This window comes from Enhydra lutris, unplaced genomic scaffold (genome assembly GCF_002288905.1).
Source record: "Enhydra lutris kenyoni isolate GAN:26980312 unplaced genomic scaffold, ASM228890v2 scaffoldscaffold7, whole genome shotgun sequence".
NCBI classification, from domain to species: domain Eukaryota; kingdom Metazoa; phylum Chordata; class Mammalia; order Carnivora; family Mustelidae; genus Enhydra; species Enhydra lutris.
Window position 1 is genome coordinate 29103743 of NW_019154091.1, and position 25037 is coordinate 29128779.

Genomic DNA, 25037 nt, shown 5'->3' on the forward strand with positions numbered 1-25037 from the left:
ATGACCATCTTGAACTAGAACCTCAATAATTTTTTTTAAAGACTCACTTTCCTGTTTTTATTTATTTTATTTTTGTTTTCTTTAAGTAAGCTCTATGTTCAATGTGGGCTTGAACTCAAGACCCTGAGATCAAGAGTCACACGCTCTACTGACTGAGCTAGCCAGGTGCCCCTCAATAATTTCTTAATTATCATCAAATATCCAGTGAGTGTTCATATAGCTCACTGTCTGACATATGTTCTCTTTCACTAGGTTGTCAAATCAGGATCCAAATAAGATCCATCCATTGCAGCAAGTTGTTACATTTCTTAAATCCGTGTATTCTCCTTCTATCTTTATATTTGATAGTTATACTTTTATTTTAATGTATACTTGGTACATATCATATCTAATGATTTCATGATTTCATACCCATTAACTACTGCTTGAAATAGAGCTAAAGTAGGTATTTAAGCTTTAAAAAATGATTTTAAGAAAAATATTAAGTCAATAATAGTACTGGTAGATGTGAGAAATCATTAATGTGGTCATTAATTGAGACCATAAAACATCACTTAAAAAGTATTACCAAAATTTTTAAAAGAACAACTTCTAAATATACAAAATCTGAGTATACCTACTTTTACAAAGGTCAAGAAAGAGTTCCTCAATTCCTTTGTTCTGTTTAGCAGAAGTATGATAATGTTTTGCTCCTACAGATTCTGCATACCTTAAAAAAAAAGTAACATCAGTGATACAAAAAAATTTTCATGTTTTTGTCATAACTATTTGAATTTTTTCAAGTAGCAATTTTAGTGACTCGTTACTAATTAATCCACATTTAGTGAAATTAAGATACATTGAATCAAATTTTAAATGAGAACATAAGGATAAGACTTGAAATTTTTAAGTTAATTTGGAACCCAAATACTTTAATAAGTTTTTGTGACTCACTATTTGACTATATAGGTTTTTTTTGGTATCACTCTTCACATTTTCTACTGAAATCAAAAAGAGAAGTGAGAATGGAGTATTTTTAGATGTTCTCAAAAGTCCACAAATTACCAACGCTTCACTGAATTCAATAGATCATTTTATATTAAGAGGTTTGAGTAATACCTAAATGGTAAAGCACACTGTGCAAAGAGAAAGACTTCTACTAGGGAATGACTAGATGGAGGGGGAAAGGGAGAACACTTACGATTCTGCTTCTTGAATGGAAACGTGTCTCTCTTTTTCCAGATCTATTTTATTACCTAGTTTCAAAAAGTAAAAGTGCCAATTCTTAATATTGATTCATTTTTATAACAAAACAACGCCAATTCTAAACACACAACTGCCATTTTAATTACCTGGAAAAAAATAATACAAATCCCCATCAGACTTCTACATGTCCTAAAACTACAAAGTTAAACCCTATGATAGGAGGGTTGATCATTACAGTCACAATATATGCCTCGACCTCCTCAAATGGCTCAACGCATATCCCTCCTGAAGCCGCAGCCTTTGTCAGAGAAAATAACTTTTCCGAAGAGATGGGCACTATTCTTTGATTTAGGATATAATGGAGACTAAAAATCACTTGGGAACCTAGGAATAAACTATGATTCTTAGCCAAATGTAAATGGTCCCCAATCAATATATAGCCAGTCAATAATTAAGCAAGGCTACCTTACTGTTCATGAAATACAATAGGCTAGACTCTTGGACTCTGAGGGTATTTTGGTTTCGTAACTGATAAGAACTGGTTAAATAAAGCATTTAGACATATGGCCTTTTAAGCACTCCACTATCACAAGGAGAGGAAACTGTACTATTTAGCAACATGAGAGAACATAATACATGCACATCATGCAAATTTAAAATTACTGAAAATAAGTTTGGTTTTCTTAAACAATGGGACAAAACTGAGATAATGCTAAAAACCCACCAGAATAAAAGTGAAGAAACTGCAAAATGCAGATTCCTTATTAAATACAAGGTAGAGGTTAAGGTGATATGGCCGGGCACACAGGATGCTAAAGGTAAAGGAAATAACAGATAGAAAAAAGAGAGAATGCCCTAAGGAAGACTATTTCAAACAAATATTTTCATTTCTATTATGATTTATGGGGAAAGGGGGGAGAAAACTTTGTAAATAAGGTCATCTTTTCTTAGGACCTTACAGAATCTAGAAGACAATTTCAGTTAAGTATTGAAGTAAGCACCCAATGAAAGATCCAATGCTTAGAACTGAGAAGTACAAGCCCAGAGATTGTATATATGGAGGACCTTAAATAATCTGAGCACCCAAATGTTGGCGGCTACAGTACCTATGTGACACCACAGCCAAAGCATGAGAAGGAAACAGACTATATACTAAAGCTCAGGGATTACCAACAAATTCAGTAATGAATTGTTCCTGCTTTGAAGAGTTATCTGTTTAACTCAGCAAGAAAGACATATCAGTTCTGACTTCCTACATTATATCTGTCAATAAAATTTTAAATTTGCTAAATACTACAGCCAATACATCTGACAGTCACCTAAAAAAAAAAAAAAAAAAAAAAAATGCTGTTTATACTATGAAGAATGCAAGAAGCACCACCTAGTGGCCAGTGGTTCCAACAGAGGCACAAGGGGAGACAACAATTAACTAAAACACTAGGAGTTGTTTTTCTCAATCTCTAATGCCTCTGCTTTCAAATTCTTCCAGAATTATGAACATCCATTTTTTTTTTTATAAGGACTGAGAAAGAATTTGAGTAATGTCTTAAATGAATATTTGGGGAAAATTATTCAGACACTGCTTTCTCATCTAATAGCATTCTAAATTTACCTAACTTTAATAAATCTAGTTATCATTAAAATAGCTAAATTTTTTAGTAAGCTAATTATAATTTAAAACAAAATAATTTTACCACTATTTCTTTTGACAATCAGTGTCCATAAAGGGATTAATAATGCAGATTAAGTCATAAAAAACTGCATTTTGGAGACTGACATCTTTCCAAACTCAAAACCTTTTTAGTGCCTATAGCTCTTTTAAAAGCAAGACATATAAAGGATTAAGGCTTTGAGGCTCATCTATTTCAATGCTACTACGCAGTTATATAGGGAACTTTCTAATAGGGTTGAAACACCTGAAAACAAGGATTACCACCAAGTATAGTACTATGAAGATTAGGGGGGAAAACTGGCTGAAGCTATTGGAGAGGAAAGGGAAAAGCCACTGTGTTACAAATAGTAAAAACTTTATCTTCTTTATAAATACACATTTGAATTAAAAATATGAAAGGGATATACCCATTGCTAAGGGCAGATGGCCTAATGGCAATAAAGGGCTAGAACCCTATTTTGGTTAGACTGTATGGTTGGTGTATGGACTAGTCAAAAGAAGCTTTCAGAGGCTTTCAATCTGATAAAGTGTGTTTTTATGGCCTGGATCACTTCATAACTATATAACCTGAGGGGAAATTACTAACCTCTCAGTATCACTCTACACAAATGTAGCTAACAAACTTAGCATGGTTTATATGAAAATATGATAATGGAAAAGACCTAGCATATAGTACATGCTCAATAAAGAGCAGTTATTAATATCAGCTGTATTCATCACAGTGAATGATCAAATGGAAAATCAGTATTATTATGAGAAAATTAAAGCTCACACATTTTACTACCACCTTGCTACTTCATCTAGCTAATTTGGTTAATCCAACACTCTAGGAAGTCCTCCTTTAACTTCCCTTCCCCCTAAATTTAGTTAGGTTTGTTTTAGTGCTATCAGAACATTCTGTACTTCCCCCTTCACAGCATTTACTGTAATATATAATAGCCTGTTCTTCTCCCTCTCTCTACTCAATAAGCTCTGGGAAGACAAGGACTGTATCTATTTTGTTCACTTATTCTTTTAATACACTATTCCTAAAACTGGTATAGAGTAAGCAATCTATAGTGCTGGTTAAGAATATGGGCTTGAGGGGTGCCTGGGTGGCTCAGTGGGTTAAAGCTTCTGCCTTCGGCTCAGGTCATGATCCCAGGGTCCTGGGATCGAGCCCCACATCAGGCTCTCTGCTCAGCGGAGATCTTGCTTCCTCCTCTCTCTCTCTCTGCCTGCCTCTCCGCCTACTTGTGATCTCTGTCTGTCAAATAAATAAATAAAATCTTAAAAAAAAAAAAAAGAATATGGGCTTGATATAGCAGAAAGACCTAAGTTAAAATCCCAGGTCTACCTCTAACTAGCTATGTACTTTGAGAAGTGTCAAGCTCTCAGCCCACTTCTCATGTGTGATATGGAAATGGCAGCAATACCTTCTTGTAGTGCTGTCAGAAGACTTAATGAAAGCATAAACATATAGTTCTTAGAACAGTACCTAGGACTCAATAAATGGTAACTATTATTTATTTATTTTCTAAATATTTTATTTATTTGACAGATAGAGATCACAAGTAGGCAGAGAGGCAGGCAGAGAGAGAGGAGGGGAAGCAGGCTCCCTGATGAGCAGAGAGCCCGATGTGGGGCTCGATCCCAGGACCCTGGGATCATGACCTGAGCCGAAGGCAGAGGCTTTAACCCACTGAGCTACCTAGGCGCCTGGTAACTATTATTTAAAATAAGTATTTAACAAACATACAAATGTTAAGGACAGACTAGAAGGAAAATAACAAATAAAGCAACCACAGCTAAGAGTGCTAATTAATGGACTAACTAAAACTGAGAGGAAAAATCTCTGTTAGCAAAGTATGGGGTTCTCCATTATTGGTTAACACATTATAAGTGGTTTAGATAAGGACCTAGAAGGTTAAGTATTTAATTTACATGAAGAAGCCATCAAACATAAAGATTCAGGAACATTATATGAGTTGAAATTCCTACACTTAAGTTTAAATAACTTAATTACATATGAAAAAGATGGGGGGAACGGCGGGGTGGCTCAGTCATTAAGCATCTGCCTTTGGCGAGCCTTGTGATGGGGCTCCCTGCTCTGCAGGAAGCCTGCTTCTCCCTCTCCCAACCCCACTCCCCCTACTTGTGTTCCCTTTCTCTAGTCAAATAAATGATAAAATCTTAAAAAAAAAAAAAAAAAGTGATGGGTGCCTGGGTGACTAAGCGGGTTAAGCCTCTGCCTTCAGCTCAGGTCGTGGTCTCAGGGTCTTGAGATCAAGCCCCACATCAGGCTCTCTGCTCAGTGGGGGGCCTGCTTCCCTCTCTCTCTGCCTGCCTGCCTCTCTGCCTAGTTGTGATCTCTCTCTCTGTCAAATAAATAAATAAATCTTTAAAGAAAAAAAAAAAAAACGAGAAAAGCTTGACAGAAAAGCAATACTTATAAAAAAGTAATTCAGATTTTTGTTAAGTATAATCTATGTAAAAGAGACACTGTGACATGGCTGCTAAAAAATGTATGCAATCTTGGGCAGTGTTGGTAGAAAGATAATGGGAGAATTTTAAAAAGAGAGCCATTTAAGGAGACATTGGCTCAACAATGTTTGGATTCTAGTATTCAAGTGTAGAAGACATATTTATACACTGACATAAACCTAGGAAAAAATAATCAGGATGGTAAAAATGTCTACAAGTAAGACCAAATGAAAAACAACCGAAGACTAGAGAATGTAAGATTTCAGGTGAACCATCCAAATGTTTGAAAGGTTGTCTTATTTAGAGGAAAAGGAACAAATATTTGTCAAATGCCTTCTTTATGCCAAGTGTTTTCCAAGTTATTATTTAACTTTCATTAAGTTACATAGGATCCTGGGAAGTAGTGTTATTATTTTGAATTTAGTAATAAAACAGAAGAACAAATAAACACTGTACTACTATAAAAAATAGGATGAAAATCAGTATGTGGAAAAAATAATGTAAATGCCTATCAATAACAAAAGGATAAATTCTGGGATATTTATAGAATAAACTATTAGAGAGCAAAGAGAATAAAATGAACTACAACTATATACAAAAACATAGAGGAATCCTGCAAACATAAGGTAAAGCCAAAAAAAACCAGATTCAAGAGTTCATACTATACAATTTCATTTATATAAAATGCAAAACAAAACTGGTTCATGCAGTAAAATGTCAAGACAGTGTCTGGAGGTGGAAAATGGTGAGGGGAAGACAGCTGGGATAAAAAAAGAAACACAGGTGAGACCTGTAAGTTACTTTGTGAAATTTTCCTTTTGTGGTAAAAGGACTCTCAAAATTCTTTCAACAATGAATTACAACTAAAATTCCATGTCACACTTCCCAATAGAAATGAGAACTTTTTAGTCTCTATACCAATCATTAATAAACATTACATAACATTAAATGAGGATTATCTGACCCTACTTGAGGCAGTAAGCTACCACCAAAATTTCTAACCTTCTTATAATATGAACACAAAAAATATACAGTTCAAATTAACTATTCATAAGCTTTATTTATCCAGCTATTTTCTTTAAATGTTACTTTGTAACCTGGGTCAAGTAACAAACTCTTGAGCTTTCTCTGACTTTAAGTATATTTAGTCATTTCTTTCCCTCTTCTGAGAGACAACCAGAATCCCAAATAATCAAATATTTAGGCATCCACCTACTGTTACTACTTCCATTTCTATTAATCCCCAGATACCAGACAAACCCAGGCCAAACTCACTGACTAGCTACAGCTTTGGCCCAAACTCCCATGTGGCCTACTACTCCAGTTTTCCATTCTGAAATACTCCGGCCATCTAACTTAACATCTAGCAACTAAACTTACAAAGTAGGCCAGATAATCTCCTTTGGCCTCTTCCCCCAGGCACACACCCTGATCTAGAACTATAGAGTTTGCCAATCTAATGGTGAGACAATATAAGAAATGTAAACTCTAGTTTAAAAAAAATAATTCTTAAAAGTCAAATGTGCCCACATTGACCATTCCATTCTAGGTCCTCCACTAAAGCTACCCTGATTTCTTCTAGGCCATTGTTATTCTACCAAGTCATGCAGAAAGACAGAAAACAGCATGAAGCTACTCATCATAAGGATTAATAACAAAGCATGGGAATCAGAATGACTTCAATTCCTACCCCATCTCTGATAGCTGCTTGATATTGTACAAGTAATCAAGTATCTCCAGGACTTAGCTTCCTCTCATCAAAGCCCTCATCAAATTATGAGGATTACATGAAAAATTGTCTAAGAACAAAGCATAGTGTCTGGTATACTCTACTGCTCAATAATTAGTTCTTATATCATAGAAATAATAATCTAAAGAAAAAGGGAACCAGAGAGAAATTCCAGAAGTCCAAGAGTGAGTTCTAGAGTTCTTTCACCCTTGTATCATGATTTGCTCATCCTCAAGAGTCAAATTTGTCCTTAATTCAAAAATGTATATAGTTAAATGTATAAAACAAGAATACTAGCCTAAGTCATTAGTTTTCGTTTTATTTAAAAATAGTTCCTAAACTCTTTTTTTTTCTAAAGAAAATCTTATGATGAAAAACTAAAGATGAAACTGAAGCAAGTCTGGGAGTTGAAAGTTTACATGGTTAGTTTCCCACTTGCTCCCCAAGGTCTTCCCTGAAGTCTGAATCTCCTGAAAGATCACTTCCAAATCAAAAATTATTCTAAAATATTAAATATTAAAATATCATTCTTCTTCCTTTCTCAGGTAACTTTAAAAATGAGATTTACTTACTTGCTATTCTCTAATATAACATTAAGGAAACAGAACACTTTTTTTTTTTTTTTTTTTTGGAAACAGAGGACTTAAAAAAAAAAAAAAAGTAATGATGCTTACCAACTATACATAAACAGATTTCATTTCCCAACATTTTCCGTAATTCTTTGACCCAGTTTTTTACCTGTGTATACAAAAGAGAAAATATCAAATCCTGTTGCAACAACTATCATTACAACTCCCCAAACTCCACATTGTCAAAATAACTCAGAATTTGTCTAACAGCCCAGATACTTAGTTACCTGTAGGATCAGTTACTGACAAACTGTACTGACAAACATACAAACATCTAATGGAACGATTTCTCTATCTACATAGCAGTATAGACAGAAACACCTCTAATTATAAATTTTCATAAATCTTCCACAGATCTAAATAAAACTATTAACTAGAGCAAAACTCCAGCCTCAGATAACAGATGCTTGTAGAGTCACTTTGGACTTAAGAACATCTTAAAAGTCTTTTGTATTCCAATTGGTTCCAAATTAGAGGGCACAGAAGCGTCAGAAGAAGTGTCACACACTTAAAGGGGGGAGAAATGTATATGGGCACTAAAAAGAGTACCAAAATAAATTTTCATCCTTTAGTGTCTAACAGGTTTTTTTCAACTTCAACCCTACTGGTATTTTGGCCCAGATTAACGCTGCTGGGAGGGACTGCCCTGTGTAATGTATGCTATTGAGCAGCATCCCCAGCCTCCTACCCACTAGGTATCAGTACCACCCTCCAGCTGTGACAACCAAAGACATCTCCAAACACTGCTCCCTCCTGGTGGAGAACCACTGGTATACAATGACTCCAGTAACAAACAGATTCTTCACTATGAAGCATAGCAGTAGGCACAGTTGAGTACATTCAAATTAAGTAAATTAATCAGTTGAACTCCTGATTTTAAATATGCTGATTATAATAAAATAGGTTAAGAACAAACTTGAATACCTCCTTCATTTTTTTGTAATGGAATTTAATTTCCATGTCATCAAGTCACAGAGAATCTATACATATTCCTAAAAAAATGCACACACATCTTTAAATTATAAAAGTTACATTAAATAGGTGGTAAGTAAGCACTTACTGTACATCTGGTCCTACAGTACAAATGTAACCGTTCCACATTCCTGTTCTTTGCAGGAATGCAGAGAAACTGTCTTTAATAAACCCCAAAGCTTTATATAAGGAAAAGTAATCAATATCACCACCTTATCTTTCTCAGAGCTTCAACTGAACCATAGTTTTCTCAGTACAGCCCCATCTTTTTGCTTCATTCACATGTATATAGAAAGTTTTTAGAGAAGCACTGAACTTCCATCCCTAGTTGATGTCACATAAGAAAAATATGACAACTTGGTATAAAACGTACATCCTCATTATTTCAAAGGAAACATGCCAGAATCCAATTACATATTACTGTACTCTCTGTATAGATAGTATCATAACCTACCAAATCTAACCAACTTTTTTAAAAAATGTGTTATACATCTGCAAATAGATCCCCTTCTGCAGGCATCCTACTCATTACCCCCATACATTCTGTGATGAGTTAGAGATGGTTACAGATTTTTTACCAATCCTCTCAACAAGAGTTAGTTGGGGGGGCGGGGGTTGTCCCCTGCTCAGCAGGGAGCCTGCCTCTCCCTCTCCCGCTCCTCCTGCTGTGCTCTCTACCTCTCTCTCAAATAAATCATTAAAATCTTAAAAAAAAAAAAAAAAGAGAGAGAGAGAGAGAGAGAGAGAGTCTATTTCCCTTCCCTCTGAAGCTGGGCTAGCCTTACAACTTGCTCTGACCAAGAGAATGTGGCAGAAGTAATGCTATGCCAGTTCCAGACTTAAGCCTTAAGAAGGCCTGGAAGGTACTCTCAGGATCCAGTAGTCATGTAAACAGCTTAGGCTAGAATATGGAATAATGAGGGAGCATGTGGAGAGAGCACCAGACGATGAGACACCAAATGGAGTGAGAGGCCACAAGGAGGAGAACAGGCCTTCCTAGATGGTCCTGGCCTCACCAAACTTGAAGTTCAATGCAGTTGCATGAGTGACTCCCATGAAACCACATAACCTGCCCAGTCAACCCACAAAACCATGAGAAATAATGCATTGTTTTAAGCCACCAAGTTTTGGGGGTTTGTTACACAGCAAGAGAGAAATGGTCACTTTTCAACCTAAAAGACTCAACCTTCTCTTAATCAATAAAACACTCAGACCATTTCCATCTATGTCAAAAGGCAGGAAGAGACAACAAACAGCAGCCCCCAAATAAATTTTGCAAGTATCATTAAACCTGCAAGTTACTTCATCATTCCCTTTTTCTACTCCTTGGACTAAATTTTTTCACATGTAATAATAACCCGAGGACTAACTTGCATAGTTGCTTCATCAGTTGAATACTGAAAAACAAATGGAAAACAAAACAAAACAAAACAAACAAAAAAAAAGACAACACACCTAAAACTAAAACTAAAAAAGCAAGCAATTTCTATAGAAACAAACCTGTAATTTCAATGCAAGTAAAGTTTCTGCCGCAGAATTACCCCTTTTAGTTACATACCCCTGACAAATTTATTCCATAAGGGGCTTTCAGAGGAAGGGTGAAATAAGTAATTAATCACCATCCTGACTGTGATGAGAATTCAAAGGTAAGTTTAACGGTAACTTAGTTTGCTTCTGAACAACTTCAAAAATTCTACATTTGTAAAAAAAAAATAATAATAATAATTCTACATTTGTGGTGGATATTTAAAAGAGGAGTGAAAGGCGCCTGGGTGGCTCAGTCTGCTTAGGCTCAGGTCATGAGCCAGGGGTCCTGGGATGAAGCCCTGCTTCAGGCTCTGTGCTCAGCAACAAGTTGCTTCTCATTCTGTACCCCCACCCTGCTCATGCTCTAATAAATTAATAAAATCTTAAAAAAAAATAAAAGAGGGGTGAAAAATAATGAAGAAGGTTTAAAATAAATACTAATTAGACTGTCATTTAAAATTTATATTATATCCTTCAGGACATTAAGTGAGAACAAAGAGCTTAAACATGATTTAGTTCTTCTTTTCCCTCTTTACAATTGGGGAGTCCATGCAGCCATACGAAGTATTCACATGCCTAGTGTATATGGAATCAAGAAATACATGTGATTTTTCTTTATAGGGAGAAAAAAAGCCCCTTGATTTTTATAAAGTGTTATTTCAAAGTATTTCCCTTTCCTAATATCTGAGAAAGCCATGTAATAAACTTATAACTGTTATTCAAAATATAAACATGAATTAAATACTGCATTAACAAATATGAGTGGTAACCATTTATGCACAACTTTATTTTACTTTTAAAACCAAGGCTAGTCACATTAGTAAACAAAGGCATGTGAATGGAGACTTGAAAAATTAGTGTTGTTATTCTATTTAAGTAATCTACCCATAAGTAAACAGTATACCTTCTGAAAGGAATCTTCATCTGTTATATCATAAACTAAAATAGCTCCATTTGAATCTCTGTAGTAAATTGGACCCAATGCATGGAATCTCTCTTGACCTGCTGTATCCTAAATAAAGCAACAAACACTTATTAGGTCATAAGAAAAAAATACATCTGCTATTGCAACTACAATAAACTTTTGATTAACTGGAAAGTGGGACATGAAATTACAGATAAACTCAAAACACTGTTAAAAGAAAAAAAAAAGTTACAAAAAAATTTTTAGAAGTTACAAACAATATTTAATGTTTTACTGTTATATGAAAGTTACTTCCCTCCCAAGCAAAATTCCCACTGTCACTAAACGAAAAACAGTTTAATTGCCAGAGGATCAGAATGCTCACGATGGCATTATAAGCCAGGAATAGGCCTTGCCCTAAATTTAGGTTCTGCATAGAGGGAGAAGACAAGGAAAGAGAGCATACACCAGAACAACTGGCCAAAAGGTCCTCTGATGCACTACCCTTGCCCTACTCTGTACTAGCTATTCCCCTGGAAAGTGGGAACATGGAAACACAGAGGGGAAAAATGCCAGTCAGGCTGTCCACCCACCCTGTTCTTTGTCTGACATGGAATCCCTCTGAGTTTACCCTTCTTCCAGCTCAACGGTTATGGATAAGCAATATTCATGTATGCAACTGTGTAATTCTTAGCCTGATTTTAGAAAAAAATGTTTATTTAAAAACAGTTTTGGGGGCGCCTGGGTGGCTCAGTGGGTTAAAGCCCCTGCCTTCAGCTCGGGTCATGATTCCAGGGTCCTGGGATTGAGCCCCACATCGGGCTCTCTGCTCAGCAAGGAGCCTGCTTCCTCCTCTCCCTCTCTTTGCCTTCCTCTCTGCCTACTTGTGATCTGTGTTTGTCAAATAAATAAATAAATAAAATCCTTAAAAAAAAAAGTTTTAGCTAAACTTAAAAAAAAAAAAATCCAGACATTCGAATTCCTATTCCTTGAGCCCATTAGTTATTAGAGTACAAAGAACAGAAGAAGCCTTCACTCACTCAACTGAAAAGGTTAACTTACCCATATAGCAAGGTTTACTCTTTTCCCACCAATATTTAACTTCTTCGTTAAGAATGATGCCTAAGAAAAGAGATATACATTAAACAATATTTCATATAATATGTTTCTTATTCTAAGAACTATAGATGAAAGAATAATCTCAATATGAAACTCAAGTTATCTGGGAGAAAAAGTAATCACTGAGTTCTTATTAATGACCAAACATTCACTGAAGACAGAACATTATTTATATTCTAATCTAAAAAAATGGTATTTTGCTTTATGAACACAAGTTATGAAAAACAGGAAGAAAAACATGGCCCCTGGCTGGCTCAGTTGACAGAGCATGTGACTTTTGATCTTAGGGCCATGAGTTTGAGCCCCCTATTGGGCATGGAGACAACTTAAAATAGAAACAAATAAAAAGATTTTTTAAAAAATTGTAATTAAGTATTTTCTTAGATTTCCCCCATAAAAAATTTTCTTAGAGCATTTAATTTGATGTCACCCTACACACTCATTATAGAAAGAGCTAAGAGATTTCTAAATGAGAGAAAAGATATATTTACTGGTAGTTTACTTAATGGTATGAATACCAGTATTATTTGAAATATTCCTCTAATTATTTTATAACTCAATTATTTAACTTATATCTAATAATTATCCCAGGTACCAATGTTACAGAAATGAAAGGAAATGGTTCTAGCCTTCAGGGAGTTTATAGTCTATAGTAGAAATAAACATGTAAATAAAAGTACAATATCATGTAACAATTGTTAAAATGGGAGGGTCTTGCCAAGTATACTCTAAAGAGAGTGCTAAGAAAGGAAGTGTAAAGCCGTCCTGGATGAGTCAAAAAAAGTTTCAAAAAGAAGGTGATAATCTCCCCTTTAGGAGTAATAGGGGCTTTTCCAACAGATGGGAGAAGCCACTGAAGCCTCAAACATGTAACTCCCTCTCCATGGAAAACTCCCAACAAGTTAGTAAGGTCAATGCCGGAGATGAGACTACAAAGATAGGCAAATGCTATTCAAATCAAAAAAGTGCTAGGGTTCCATGTCTAGATGTATGGACTTTACTTTCAGGGTTTTAATAAAACTTGTTCCAAGACACATGTATTTTTTTAAATGTATAAATGTATATACTACAGTCAGATTTGGGAAATGCAGCATATTCCTCTGTATTCCCTTTGTACATTCATAATACACAACACAGTAAGATTCTGCCAAAAGAAAAGCTAACTGCATCTATACAACCATTTCCTAAACTTATTTGACCTCTTTTTTACTAGAGAAATGCCTAATTCATCCTAAGGAATAAGTGTTAAGAAGAATAATACTGTTGGGGCGCCTGGGTGCTTCAGTTGTTAAGCATCTACTTCAGCTCAGGTCATGATCGCAGGTTCCTGGGATAGAGCCTGCATCAGGATCCCTGCTCAATGGGAAGCCTGCTTCTCCCTCTCCCCCTTCCTAGGCTTGTGTTGCCTCTCTCGCTGTGTCTCTCTCTGTCAAATAAACAAATAAAATCTTTAAAAAAAAAAAAAAAAAGAAGAAGAAGAAGAAGAATACTGTTAATGATGGAGAATCACTGAAGGATTTTAAAGCAGTGGGGAAGTATAAGATCTAAATTTTAAGAGAATGACTCTGGAATAGGAAGGGAGGTTAGACAGGAAAGGACAGGACTAGACCTGGAGACAGAAGGCCATTACAAAGTTGGAGGGAAAAACAAAAAGGACCTGAACCAAGGCCACAAACATAGAAAAAAAAGAGAATCCAGAGTACCTGAAAATGAAATACAATCAAAATCCAGAGTCAGCTCACATAGTTAAAAAAAGGAATAAAGAGCCAAGTCCAAAGCTATGCAGAGACAGTCACAGTTAGGTGTATCTATATAAAAGAAAATACAGAGAAGTACAGTAAAACAGATAAAAAGCTAGAATGGCGAATTATTACTGAAGGAGAAGGAGTCTAGATCTCAGGAAAGACTTTCTGCTGTATAAACACAAGGAAATTTAGAATTAAGAAAAAGCCAATGAATTTAGTACTTAACTAAGTGGCAGAGCTGAGATCAAATCCAGGAATGCTTTCCTTCAGAACCCAAACTACACTAAAGATATTTTATTAAATGAAACAGATTACACAGAAAAGGTATAAAATAAGTAACAAAATAAAAATAAAATAACAAAAAAATAAAAAAGCATAATAATAAAAGAAAACTTGGAAAATGAGAAGACCAGATACATGTTTTGACAATAAATGTGAACAAAGGACTTCTCCCACTCATTATAGCACAGAAGCTAAGAAAAGGAACTTTGAGGGGTGCCTGGGTGGCTCACTCTGTTGGGCATCCGACTCCTGATTTCAGCTCAGGTCATGATCTCAGGGTTGTGAAGAGGCTTTGAACTCCACACTAGGCGTGGAGACTGCTTAAGACTCTTTCTCTCTTGGGGCGCCTGGGTGGATCAGTTGTTAAGCCTCTGCCTTCGGCTCAGCTCATGATCCCAGGGTCTTGGGATCATGCCTCGCATTGGGCTCCCAGTTTGGTGGGAAAGCTGCTTCTCCCTCTCCCACTCCCCATGCTTGTGTTCCCTCTGTCACTATGTCTCTATCAAATAAATAAATAAACTTAAAAAAAAAAAAAAAGAATATGAACTTTGAACCAGAACTTTGGATTTGAATCTCAGCTTTGCTACTTATTAGTTGTATAATCTATTTGAACTCAACCATTTTCATGGTTTCAATACAATGCTATATAAAGAAACTCAAAATCTGCGTCCTATCCAAATATTTAATAGGTAGGTCAACTTAGGTGCCTCTTTTCTCTCAAATATATTTAAAATTAAACTGATCTTCCTTCCAAAATTGGCCTTCCATTCCAACTTTAGTATTTTGATAACATTCTCCAAGTCACCGTTGTTTAGAATCTTACAAATATCATCATTGAATATTCTTCCTCCCCTGACATTCCACATTCCAAAAAAAACCCTACCAAGGCTTGTCTTCATACTTCCTCTGGAGTTCTTGGATGATCAATCTCCTATTATTATACCACCTTTGCTCTAACCTCACACTCTAGTCAACATGCCAAATTATCTTTCTAAAGCCTCCATGATTAAGGAAAAAAAAAAAAAATCTTACCATAACTCACTGAAAGATCCCAATAAGGTATCATTTTTAACAAGAGTCCTTGAACTACATCTCTGCTGGTAGCTAATATCTAAATAATCTTTTTGTCATGAGATTTGTGGGGAGTTCTCAGTAGAGAGGAACGAACTAGAGCTGATAAAGCTCCATCATATCCTTTTTTACCATCACCTTGGAAACTTACCACCACCTTCCTGTGTGAGTTTAAGAAACAATGTTAAGTCTCCCCTATGGAACCACAGATACACAATCTTATGGAAAGACGCTCATCAGTGTTGATTATAAAGAAAAAAGAAATAACCTAAGTGTCCCTCAACAGGCAATCTTGAAAAGGTACACAAATATAGCCCATTCATATAATGAAACTCTCTACTTTGATTTCAACTACTGTTACTATACTAGCTAACAGTTACTGAATGCTTACCTTCCATCAAGTACCACGCTGAGCACTTTTTATATCATTCACAAGCTTCTCCTTTATAAAAGTTCAGGAACCCTCATCTACAAGCAAAAATCTCTAAATGCTATCTTTGTATTTAAGGACCTAAACAATTGTCCACAACTATCTTCGTATGATAGCTTCCAGAATCTCTCCACTTACTCTCCAACTTATATGGTTTATACACATACCTCCAATTCTGCTTGTTCATAAAATTTCCGTCTAATTTGGATGTATTCTCTTTTCTCTATTTGGACCCCATCTAACCAAGTTCAGTTCATGACCCATACTCTTCCTCCTTAAATTTTTAAAGCTTTCTCGTACCACCCATACAACCCACACTGACTTGCTCTATCCTGAAGAATTACAGGGAACCTAATCTTTAACAAACAGCATATACTGCCTTGCTTATATCCTAAGTTTTCTTTTCATGAATGTAAGTCTTCTGTCAAGTAGATTACATATTTTTATTTAACATATTCACCGTGCTTACAATGAAATGGGCAGTATTCTAAAAGCTTTCCAATATTAACTCATTCAATTGTCACAGTACACTAAGAAACAACTGTCCAAATATTAAAGATGTGCAAACCTAGACACAGGAAGGATATCTTGCCTATGGTCACATAGTAAGTGACACAGTGGGATCTGAAATCCAAGCAATCTGGCTCCAGACAAGACTCATAACTACTATGCTATGCTATCTTCCACACTGAGATCTGAAATAATACTTTTCTCATGGAAAAAGCAGGAGGAGCCAGTGCTGACACATAAATTTTGTTACTGTAGATATAGGTATCTACAATGTGCCTGGGTTAATCCATTCAGGTAAAACTCAATTTATGTAAGAGATGTACTAAAAGTTTCCTTATAAACCAAATTATTTTAATTCAAATATTTGATATATTATCCAAGGATCCCTGCTAAATCTTTTTTTTCTCCTTCATAATGAAATACTTAAGTCCCGTGATATGGAAAGATTCCTAGTGTAATATAAACTGTCCCATTTTATATATATTTTCTATGTCTTTAATATGTTACAGGTATTTTCTTAAAGAACAAATATGTTTTGGGGCACCTGGGTGGCTCAATGGGTTAAGCCTTTGCCTTCAGCTCAGGTCATGATCTCAGGGTCCTGGGATCAAGCTCCACATCTCTGCTTAGCAGGGAGCCTGCTTCCCCCTGCCCCCTTGCCTGCTTGTGATCTGTCAAATAAATAAATAAAATCTAAAAAAAAAAAAAAAAAGAACAAATATGTCTTAAAAACAAATACAATTATATGTAAGAATAAAGCTGAAAGATTTTATGTAAAATCAAGATAGGAGTGAACAACCAAAAGGCTGGCATTCATCTTATCTTTTTTAACAACCTCTATGAGGCATACTTAATTTGGATAGACTACCAAGATATCACTTGTAGTTACACTTAACGTGGGACAGGGGCTCTTAATTGTTATGTGAGAGTGAAAAGGAGAGCACTGACTTCTTTTGAGAATCTAATGAGAGCCATGAACTGATTTCCTCCCAAGAAAACTGCTCATATGCACATACCAAAAACAATTTCACACACTTACCCCAGGGATTTATAAATCCCTGACAACTCTCAGTGAAGAATTCCCAGTCTAGAAAGGGGAGGGGAAAGCAGCATTACAGTATCAATTTAAAAGGTTCTAGAAATACAGGAAGAAAAAAAATAGTACATCCTGTGTGCCAAACACTGTGCTAGACTTTCTCATTTAATCTTTTTAACAACCCTGTGAGGTAGCTAACTAGTCCTGCTTTACAACTGTGAAAACCTGAGATTTAAAGATATAGGGACTCACTCAAGGTCAGACAACTCAGGTGTTGCAGGGGGTAGAAGACTGTGTGACTCCACAGTGCTTTTTCCACTGCACAAAGCTTTTTATTCTAGAACACATTCTTAACATGGCATTCGTCCACATGGACACTAGGTGTTCCTGGAAACCAACTCAACTCCCAAAAATATATTCTCAGGGTAGGCACAAAGTAATGAAGATCAAAGCAATGGCAGATCTCCCACCTTATTCCCCTAAACCCTGAGTTACAGCCTAGTACTTATAATTCCAATGACTTCATCTTCCAAACTTTAGAGGTATTAACAAATCAGTAATCTCATTAGCTGAGGCCAACATCTGTTACCTGCACATGATGCTTAGTTACCCAACATCTTACCTAAAAGCATAGTGGATACTATTTAAAAATCTCTATTAAAAAAAAGAATATAGGAAATAATAAGAAAAAATATATCTGCCAAATGAAAGTCTTTTCATAACTTGTTTAATCAGTTTTGTTGTATTTGTTGTTGCTATTAGCACTTGCTGTGTTTGCTAACCACTGGCAAAGCAATATACCTAAAGCAGCAAAGTAAATGAGTTGTAGACAAAGACTTTTCTGTTTTTATCTAGTATCTTTTAAGTTCAACAGACTTTCATTAATAAGTGTCTGGGTGTATACATAAAAACTGAACACTGATACTATCTTTGCTATAATCACTAGCATTGTTTCAGACTTAAGTATTTAAAGTATCTATTACTACTTTATTAACACATAAAAGGAATTAGGTGATTTATAAATTAGTCTAAACTAAACTGGATTGCTATAGTGGCAATCATGTCACAATATACAAATGTAACAAATTTACATATTATATACCTTAAATTTACACAATGTTGTATGTCAAATACATCTCAATAAAAAAGGAAAGAAAATTGAGTGCTTGAATATTTCAACATTTCTTGTCCTTAGTTTCCATAAAGTACAAGGATTATAATCAGTTTAGAGTTCAATACTTTGAAAATAAGAGCCAAAAAGTTATTTCTGAGGAGTAGCTCAAAACCCAAAGGAGACAATAACAATCAGACATGGAATACTTATATATAAGAAATTTAAAACAATTCAGAAAACCTCTTTTCTTAAAAAAAAATAAATAAATAACCCACCCTTCCATAGCACACATGTATCTAGAAACATACCAAGAAGGGGGTATTTTATAAAGATGATGTGAATGAATTGACTGTTCAACACTGATATGACTTCCAGAACTATTTGGAAGATATTCCAGACATTCAAAATACTAGTCTTACAAATAAGGAAACCAAGATTTCTAGACCAGAGACTAAGATGACAGGTATAAAAAAGCAACTGCTAGACCCTGAATGCCAAGTGCTGCTCAGGAGGTTAAGGTGCATTGGGGTGGAGGTGGGGGGCAGTAGACTTAGCTTAAGAAAAAATGGTAAACCATTACTATTTGTGGGACCTTGGAAATTTAATACAAATCTTAATTTCCTCATTTGCCAAACTATCAGGATACTATCTGCCCAGCCAATCTTAAAGCACTGCTTTGCTAATCAAATGACAGCTACCTACCCCAGACTACAGAAGGCCAATAAGTGGAATTCCAGCCAGAATTCTAAAAGGGAAAATGACTGAGGTTCTGATTATAAACATTGTTACTTTTTATATAAGAGACTAGTGGAAAGTGATAGAAAGCACTTAAATTAGAGTGCATGATCTTAGAACACTTTCCTGTAAGGGGGAAAAATGGCATACAACTAAAAATGAAATGATCACTCAAGAGCACAGACATAAAGAGACATGCCACAGATAAAAAGTGGTTACAATCGGGCACCTGGGTGGCTCAGTGGGTTAAGCCGCTGCCTTCGGCTCAGGTCATGATCTCAGGGTCCTGGGATCGAGTCCCACATCGGGCTCTCTGCTCAGCAGGGAGCCTGCTTCCCTCTCTCTCTCTGCCTGCCTCTCTGTCTACTTGTGATCTCTGTCTGTCAAATAAATAAATAAAATCTTAAAAAAAAAAAAGTGGTTACAATCGAAATGGCAAAAACATTTCAACTGATGGTTAAAGTACCTTACTCATCTTTATATTCCCCAACTATCATAATGTTTGGTGTTTAAGAGGTATGAAATAAACAATCACTGAATTTAATGACTTAGGTAATCACGTAAGAAAGCATGGGGACTCTATAGAAGATCAAGTTTCCTGCGATAGGTAAAACATCTTGAGTTCTTAGCTCACCTACAAGATAACTTCATAACTATTAGTAACTGAGGAGAAGCTCTGAGAAAAGGGAGCAGTACTAAAACACCAAAGCATGGCCAATGTCACATAATTTCCTGTAATGTCAATCCCAGTCAAAACCCAAAAATGGATAATAAACACATATATATGTATATGTTCAGTAGTAATACATTTATATATACTTGTATACAAATACATTTACATATATATGTATATATAATTATATATAAAATTATAAGCAATTCTAAAATGTAGTGATCCTTTAGAGACAGCACGGGTTCTCAAAATAATTCATGTGAAATTAATCCCATTACCTTTTTGACAGAGTTAACATGAAGGAAACCAATGCAAACTAAGCACCATCTATTCCTTCAACAGCAATCCTTTGGTAAACAAACGTGCCAGGCACTGTGATAGGAGATTTACCTATACTGGTTCTCTATTTAACCAATATAAAAATCCAGTAAGTAAAGGGGTAGGGGTACCTCACTGGTTCATTCAATAAGCATGCGATTCTTGATCCCTGGGTTTGAGCCTCATGCCGGGTGTACAGATTACTTAAAAATAAAATCTTAAAAAAAAAAAAAAATCCTGAGGGCGCCTGGGTGGCTCAGTGGGTTAAAGCCTCTGCCTTCAGCTCAGGTCATGATCCCAGAGTCCTGGGATCGAGCCCCACGTCAGGCTCTCTGCTTAGCAGGAAGTCTGCTTCCTCCTCTCTCTCTCTCCACCTGTCTCTCTGCCTACTTGTGATCTCTGTCTGTCAAATAAATAAAATCTTTAAAAAAAAAAAATCCTGTAAGTAAAATCCTCTCATTTTATAGATCAAGAGCCAACTTACAAACATTAGAATAACCTGCCAAGATCATGATGGCTATGAAGTAGGAGCCAAAATGCAAAACCAAGTCTAACTTCAAAGTCCCGTCTTTTTTACATCGTATGGCCTCCTAATGCAGAAACACAGTTTATCTTGTCTTCTGCAAGCATCTGACAAAACATCTCATGATATCCCCTGTGGGCAAGACTGATGTAGCTAGGGCAAAAAAGCTAGGTTTATAAGGCTGGAATAACCATTTTCATTAAAGGCTTTGTGTCCACTAGTTAGTAACCCATAGCAGTCAATTTTAAGCTGTTTTCTGATTTCATTATCATTAATATGTACAACACTCCATTGTTTCTCACTCAAGAATACAGACTACAGCCCGTGCATAGTCTGAAAAAGCCCCACGCTAAGATTCTGCATATCTAAAGAAAAATACACCTCGGGTCATGCATCACGAGACAATAATGAGACCTGCTGCAGAGCTTTGTACTTGGCCCACTGTCTCCCTTTTTCAGTCTTTATTAATGCCTGATGAGAACAATGAAGACATTCTTAGCAAATTTTCAGGTGAAAAGTTAAAATGAGTAGCTCATCTGGACATTAAGGAACATACCTTCTTCTTCTTTGCATGCCCAGAACCCAATCAAGGTCACATTTCTTGAATTACAAAATCAAACTTAAAAGGACATCAAAAGGCTTTAACCACTGGAGTAAATCTATCAAAGCCACTTTTAATGGGTCAAATATATTAGGGACAAAAACTTAACCATAAAATCAGACAAAAAAGAATTTGAGGGATGGAATGCCTTTCTTGGGGGTTAGGGATAAGCAAGACTAAGACAAGACAGCAAGCCCAATATTAATCAATGTAACAGCTGTCCACAAGCCCATAGAAACTCTTCTATTTCAGTGTTGTAAAAGGATTCTCTATAGGGAAGGTGATAGCCTGTCCTTTGCTCAGTTCAAACTACACTTGGAATCATTTCCACAGCTCAAAGAACCCCATTCTAAGGAAAGAGGACAATGATTAAATAATAAGTGTCGAGAAAAGGTATCAAAATAGTGAAATGATTTAAAACGATGTCAGAGGAGATTCCTTTAGGGGAACCAGAGCTGTTTCCCAACAGACAAAATCAAGGGGTGTGATAGGGATCTTCAACTATCAGAAGGGATGTCCTGTGTGACCAAGATTCAGAGGACAGAAATGGGACTGGAAACAAGGGAACAAATTTTGGCTTTATACACAGAAAAACTTACTGGAAATTAAAACTGTCCAAAATGAAGTGGGCCATCTCAGGACATTGTGAGTTTTCTACTTTCTAGACCAGTTCATCTGCCTCTAAGAGGAGATGAGACAAAAGTGGACAATCACTTGACTGAATTAAACAAAAGACTGAAACAGTGAACCATAAACTACTTTAGGTTCCTCTCAGTATTAAAAATCTTTGAAACAAGATTGCAAGAGAATATACTTTGCAAATCATAAAGTATGTTACAAAGATAGGTAAGAGGTAATTTTGTTGACAAAAAAAGAGGGACTCTTCATGTCTTCTGATTTGATCCATCATCTCCTCTCCATTTGGAAATTAAAAGCATACCAGGTTGTTTTATGGGTCACAGTTCTCTAAAAAAATTAAAATGAGATAAACTGATATATAAGAAAAAGTAAATACAATGCTTGCATATATAGGTATGCAATAAAATCCTCAATTCTGTAATATAAACCAGACACTGTTTGTGATGACAGTCATATAAATATTAAAATCAGGACTGCTATGTTTTTGATAACGAAAATCTACCGTAACTTCATCCTCTCCAGTGTAGGCTGCAGTAGTTTCTAATATTTAAAAATCTTTAGCCTGCTTTTAGCTTCAATGATGTCTTTGAAATGTATAATGAAGGTGTAATTTTCAGGTTGTAGGACTACATTATCTTAAAGAAGGAGGCACAATTACAATGATTTTCTCTTTTATCTTAGATCTCTAGCACAAAAGTAACCACTAAAGGGGTGGTTTACCAATATCCAGAGGCAGTGTGGTTTACTTGCTCAAAATCTTAAGTCCGATCTGCATTCAAATTTCAGCTTGGGCACCATGCAAGACTTGTGGCAATATGACTGCCAGCAAATTACTCAACTTAACCAAGCCTGTTTCCTTGCCTACAAAATGGGGCCAATAAAACTACTGACCTCATAGGCTGTTATAAAAATTAAATGACAGAAGAAAAAATGTTCAGCACAGTAAGAACTTACTAAATGTTAGCTATACTTTACCTAAATGAATTTCTAAGTTCCAAATAATCATAGGTATTTACCCTACAAATTTCCTTGATTTCACTAGCAACACTCAACAATAACAACTACTAAAATTGTGTAAGTGTTCTTGTTCAAGGATATAAGAAAAAAAGGAGTTTCCTCATATTCATTTTTTCAGGTATTATGCTTTACATAAGAGAAGTAAAAACAGGAATAAAAATAGAACATGGAATCAGAGCATCTTTGTGAATTCTAGACTCAGTAGTTTAATAATAGCATCAAATATCAAATGTCACAACAATTAAAGGGGATTATGCATTCTATTAAATAGTCACTAAGATCTATTGTGCAATTTGGGCCAGTAATAAAGATGGAGAGCTTCCAATAGACCAGGTCCTAAGTGATTTTATGTATACTTGTCCTGACAAACCTATGAGCTAGAAACTATCATTATGGCCATTTCAACAGATAAAGAAAACCTAGGCACAGACAGGTTAATTAGCTTGCCCAAGATCACACAGCTAGTTAAAAAGATGGAGATGGATAGAAACCTCGACAATCAGGCTCAAAAGTCCATTCGACTTTACTACCTGTAACTAAATTGATGAAGTCAGATTAGCTGGATATTTTTCTTCTAACACGTGCAAACTGATTTCTTTGGGAGACGGAGGAGACTACACCTGCCTAAAAGGGCTGATTTCACTCCCAATCAATGACTACACTTTAACACTTTTCCAGCTAACCATAAGGTAACTTCAGAAGAAAGCCGGTCCTACACTACAACCAAAGAAAACAAGTAGCAGCAGCAACTAAACTGTTAGTTTGGGGACCAACTGTTGGCTAGTAGTCACATGACGTTTCCATGTGCATGTGGATCGACCGACTTCACAGAATAACTGCCCCATAAGTCAGACTCACGCAGGCAGCAATGAAACTGTGTAACCCATAACCGGCAAGCGGTCATTTCAAAAATCCTCCACAAATGACTGTTTCGCCAATCAGCATGTTACTCGAAGACAGGACAAAATGGAACTTGCGTAAACACTTAGTCATCAGTAAGCGCTGAAGTTACAAATCACCTAGTTCGCAAAATCAAATCCGCAGCTAAGTTCCTAATTCCGAAAGAAAGAAAAAGGGCTGACAGCCGGTGACTGTAGGGTGAAGGCACCTAGGGCCCAAGCGGAAGTGAATCAAAAGCGAAAATTAGCCAAGCGATATGGGGGACTCCACGATATGCTCAGCCACACGGGGGACTTTTGAGGGACCTTCCACTCGCTTCCCAAAAGCCTGTCCTAATGTCTGTCTACAGGATGCCCGACCCCGCGTTTCCCTAGGGCGAATTCAGAAAGGCAATTCGAAGACGGAGGTGACAGGCCTGAGATTTGTAAGCCGAGATCCAGAGGACCACGGTAACAAAGTCCTCACAGTCCCGAAGGGGTAGGGGCCCCAAGGCTCCACCTTCCACTCCCTGGGGCCCGCACCTGCAGAGTGGTGATGTGCTTGTCGTTGAACTTGTTCTCGCAGTAGCGCAGCACCAGCGACGTCTTTCCCACGCAGCCTTCCCCCAGCAGCACCACCTTGAATGAGTAGGCTCTACCCGCCGCCGCCCCGCCGCCGCTGCCGGCCGCAGCCATCCCGTTTCCCGGCCGCCCGAGCCCTAGAGCTGCGCCGAGCACCCCACAGCCGCCGCAGCGCCTTCACAACCGCGGCCGGCGCAGGCCCCTCCGCACCGACCCGCCAACCCCAGCCGCTGTCTTTACTCCCGCCTCGGGGCGAAGCCTGAGAGGGCAGAGGAAAGTCCGAGAATGAAGGGCCCCCGCCACCACGTCAAACACCCGAGGAAAGGCGAAGAGCGCTCCCTCTCCGCCTCCCTCTAATGGCGTCTCCTTCCTCCTACGTCACACTTCGGGTCACGTGATCGCCGCGGTCGCGGGCGGCCCCTGGGACTCGGCCTAGGAGAACGTGCCTGGACGTGGGTGGGGCTTCTGGGGCCTCTTCCCGGGGTGGCGTTGGCAGTGAGTAGAGTTCCTCCGCGCAGTCTCCGGCAGACCTTGGTTGTCTGCGGGTCGTTGCTACTTTGCAGTTGGTGGAAACCTGCGCGATTAAGAAATGGATAATTTGAGGTAAACCCAGTTCTGGTGGAATGTGGAAGGGGGCAGAACGTTACGTTCTTGCCCAGGGAGTGTTCACCAGGCTAATGACC

The 25037-nt window shown here is 36.9% G+C and overlaps 1 protein-coding gene across 1 annotated transcript in view; it reads right to left on the bottom strand.

Moving 5' to 3' along the window:
* LOC111142116 (RAB21, member RAS oncogene family) overlaps positions 1 to 24717 on the bottom strand; it is a 32873-nt gene extending 8156 nt beyond the window's left edge. Inside the window, exons 1-6 of the mRNA XM_022495085.1 lie at positions 24316 to 24717; positions 12144 to 12203; positions 11082 to 11189; positions 7724 to 7787; positions 1181 to 1235; positions 621 to 709 (exon numbers count right to left, since the gene is read on the bottom strand). Coding sequence (XP_022350793.1) covers positions 621 to 709; positions 1181 to 1235; positions 7724 to 7787; positions 11082 to 11189; positions 12144 to 12203; positions 24316 to 24468 — 529 coding nt within the window. The 5' untranslated portion in view covers positions 24469 to 24717. The remainder of the gene's footprint in view (positions 1 to 620; positions 710 to 1180; positions 1236 to 7723; positions 7788 to 11081; positions 11190 to 12143; positions 12204 to 24315) is intronic.
* Positions 24718 to 25037: the final 320 nt, after the last annotated feature.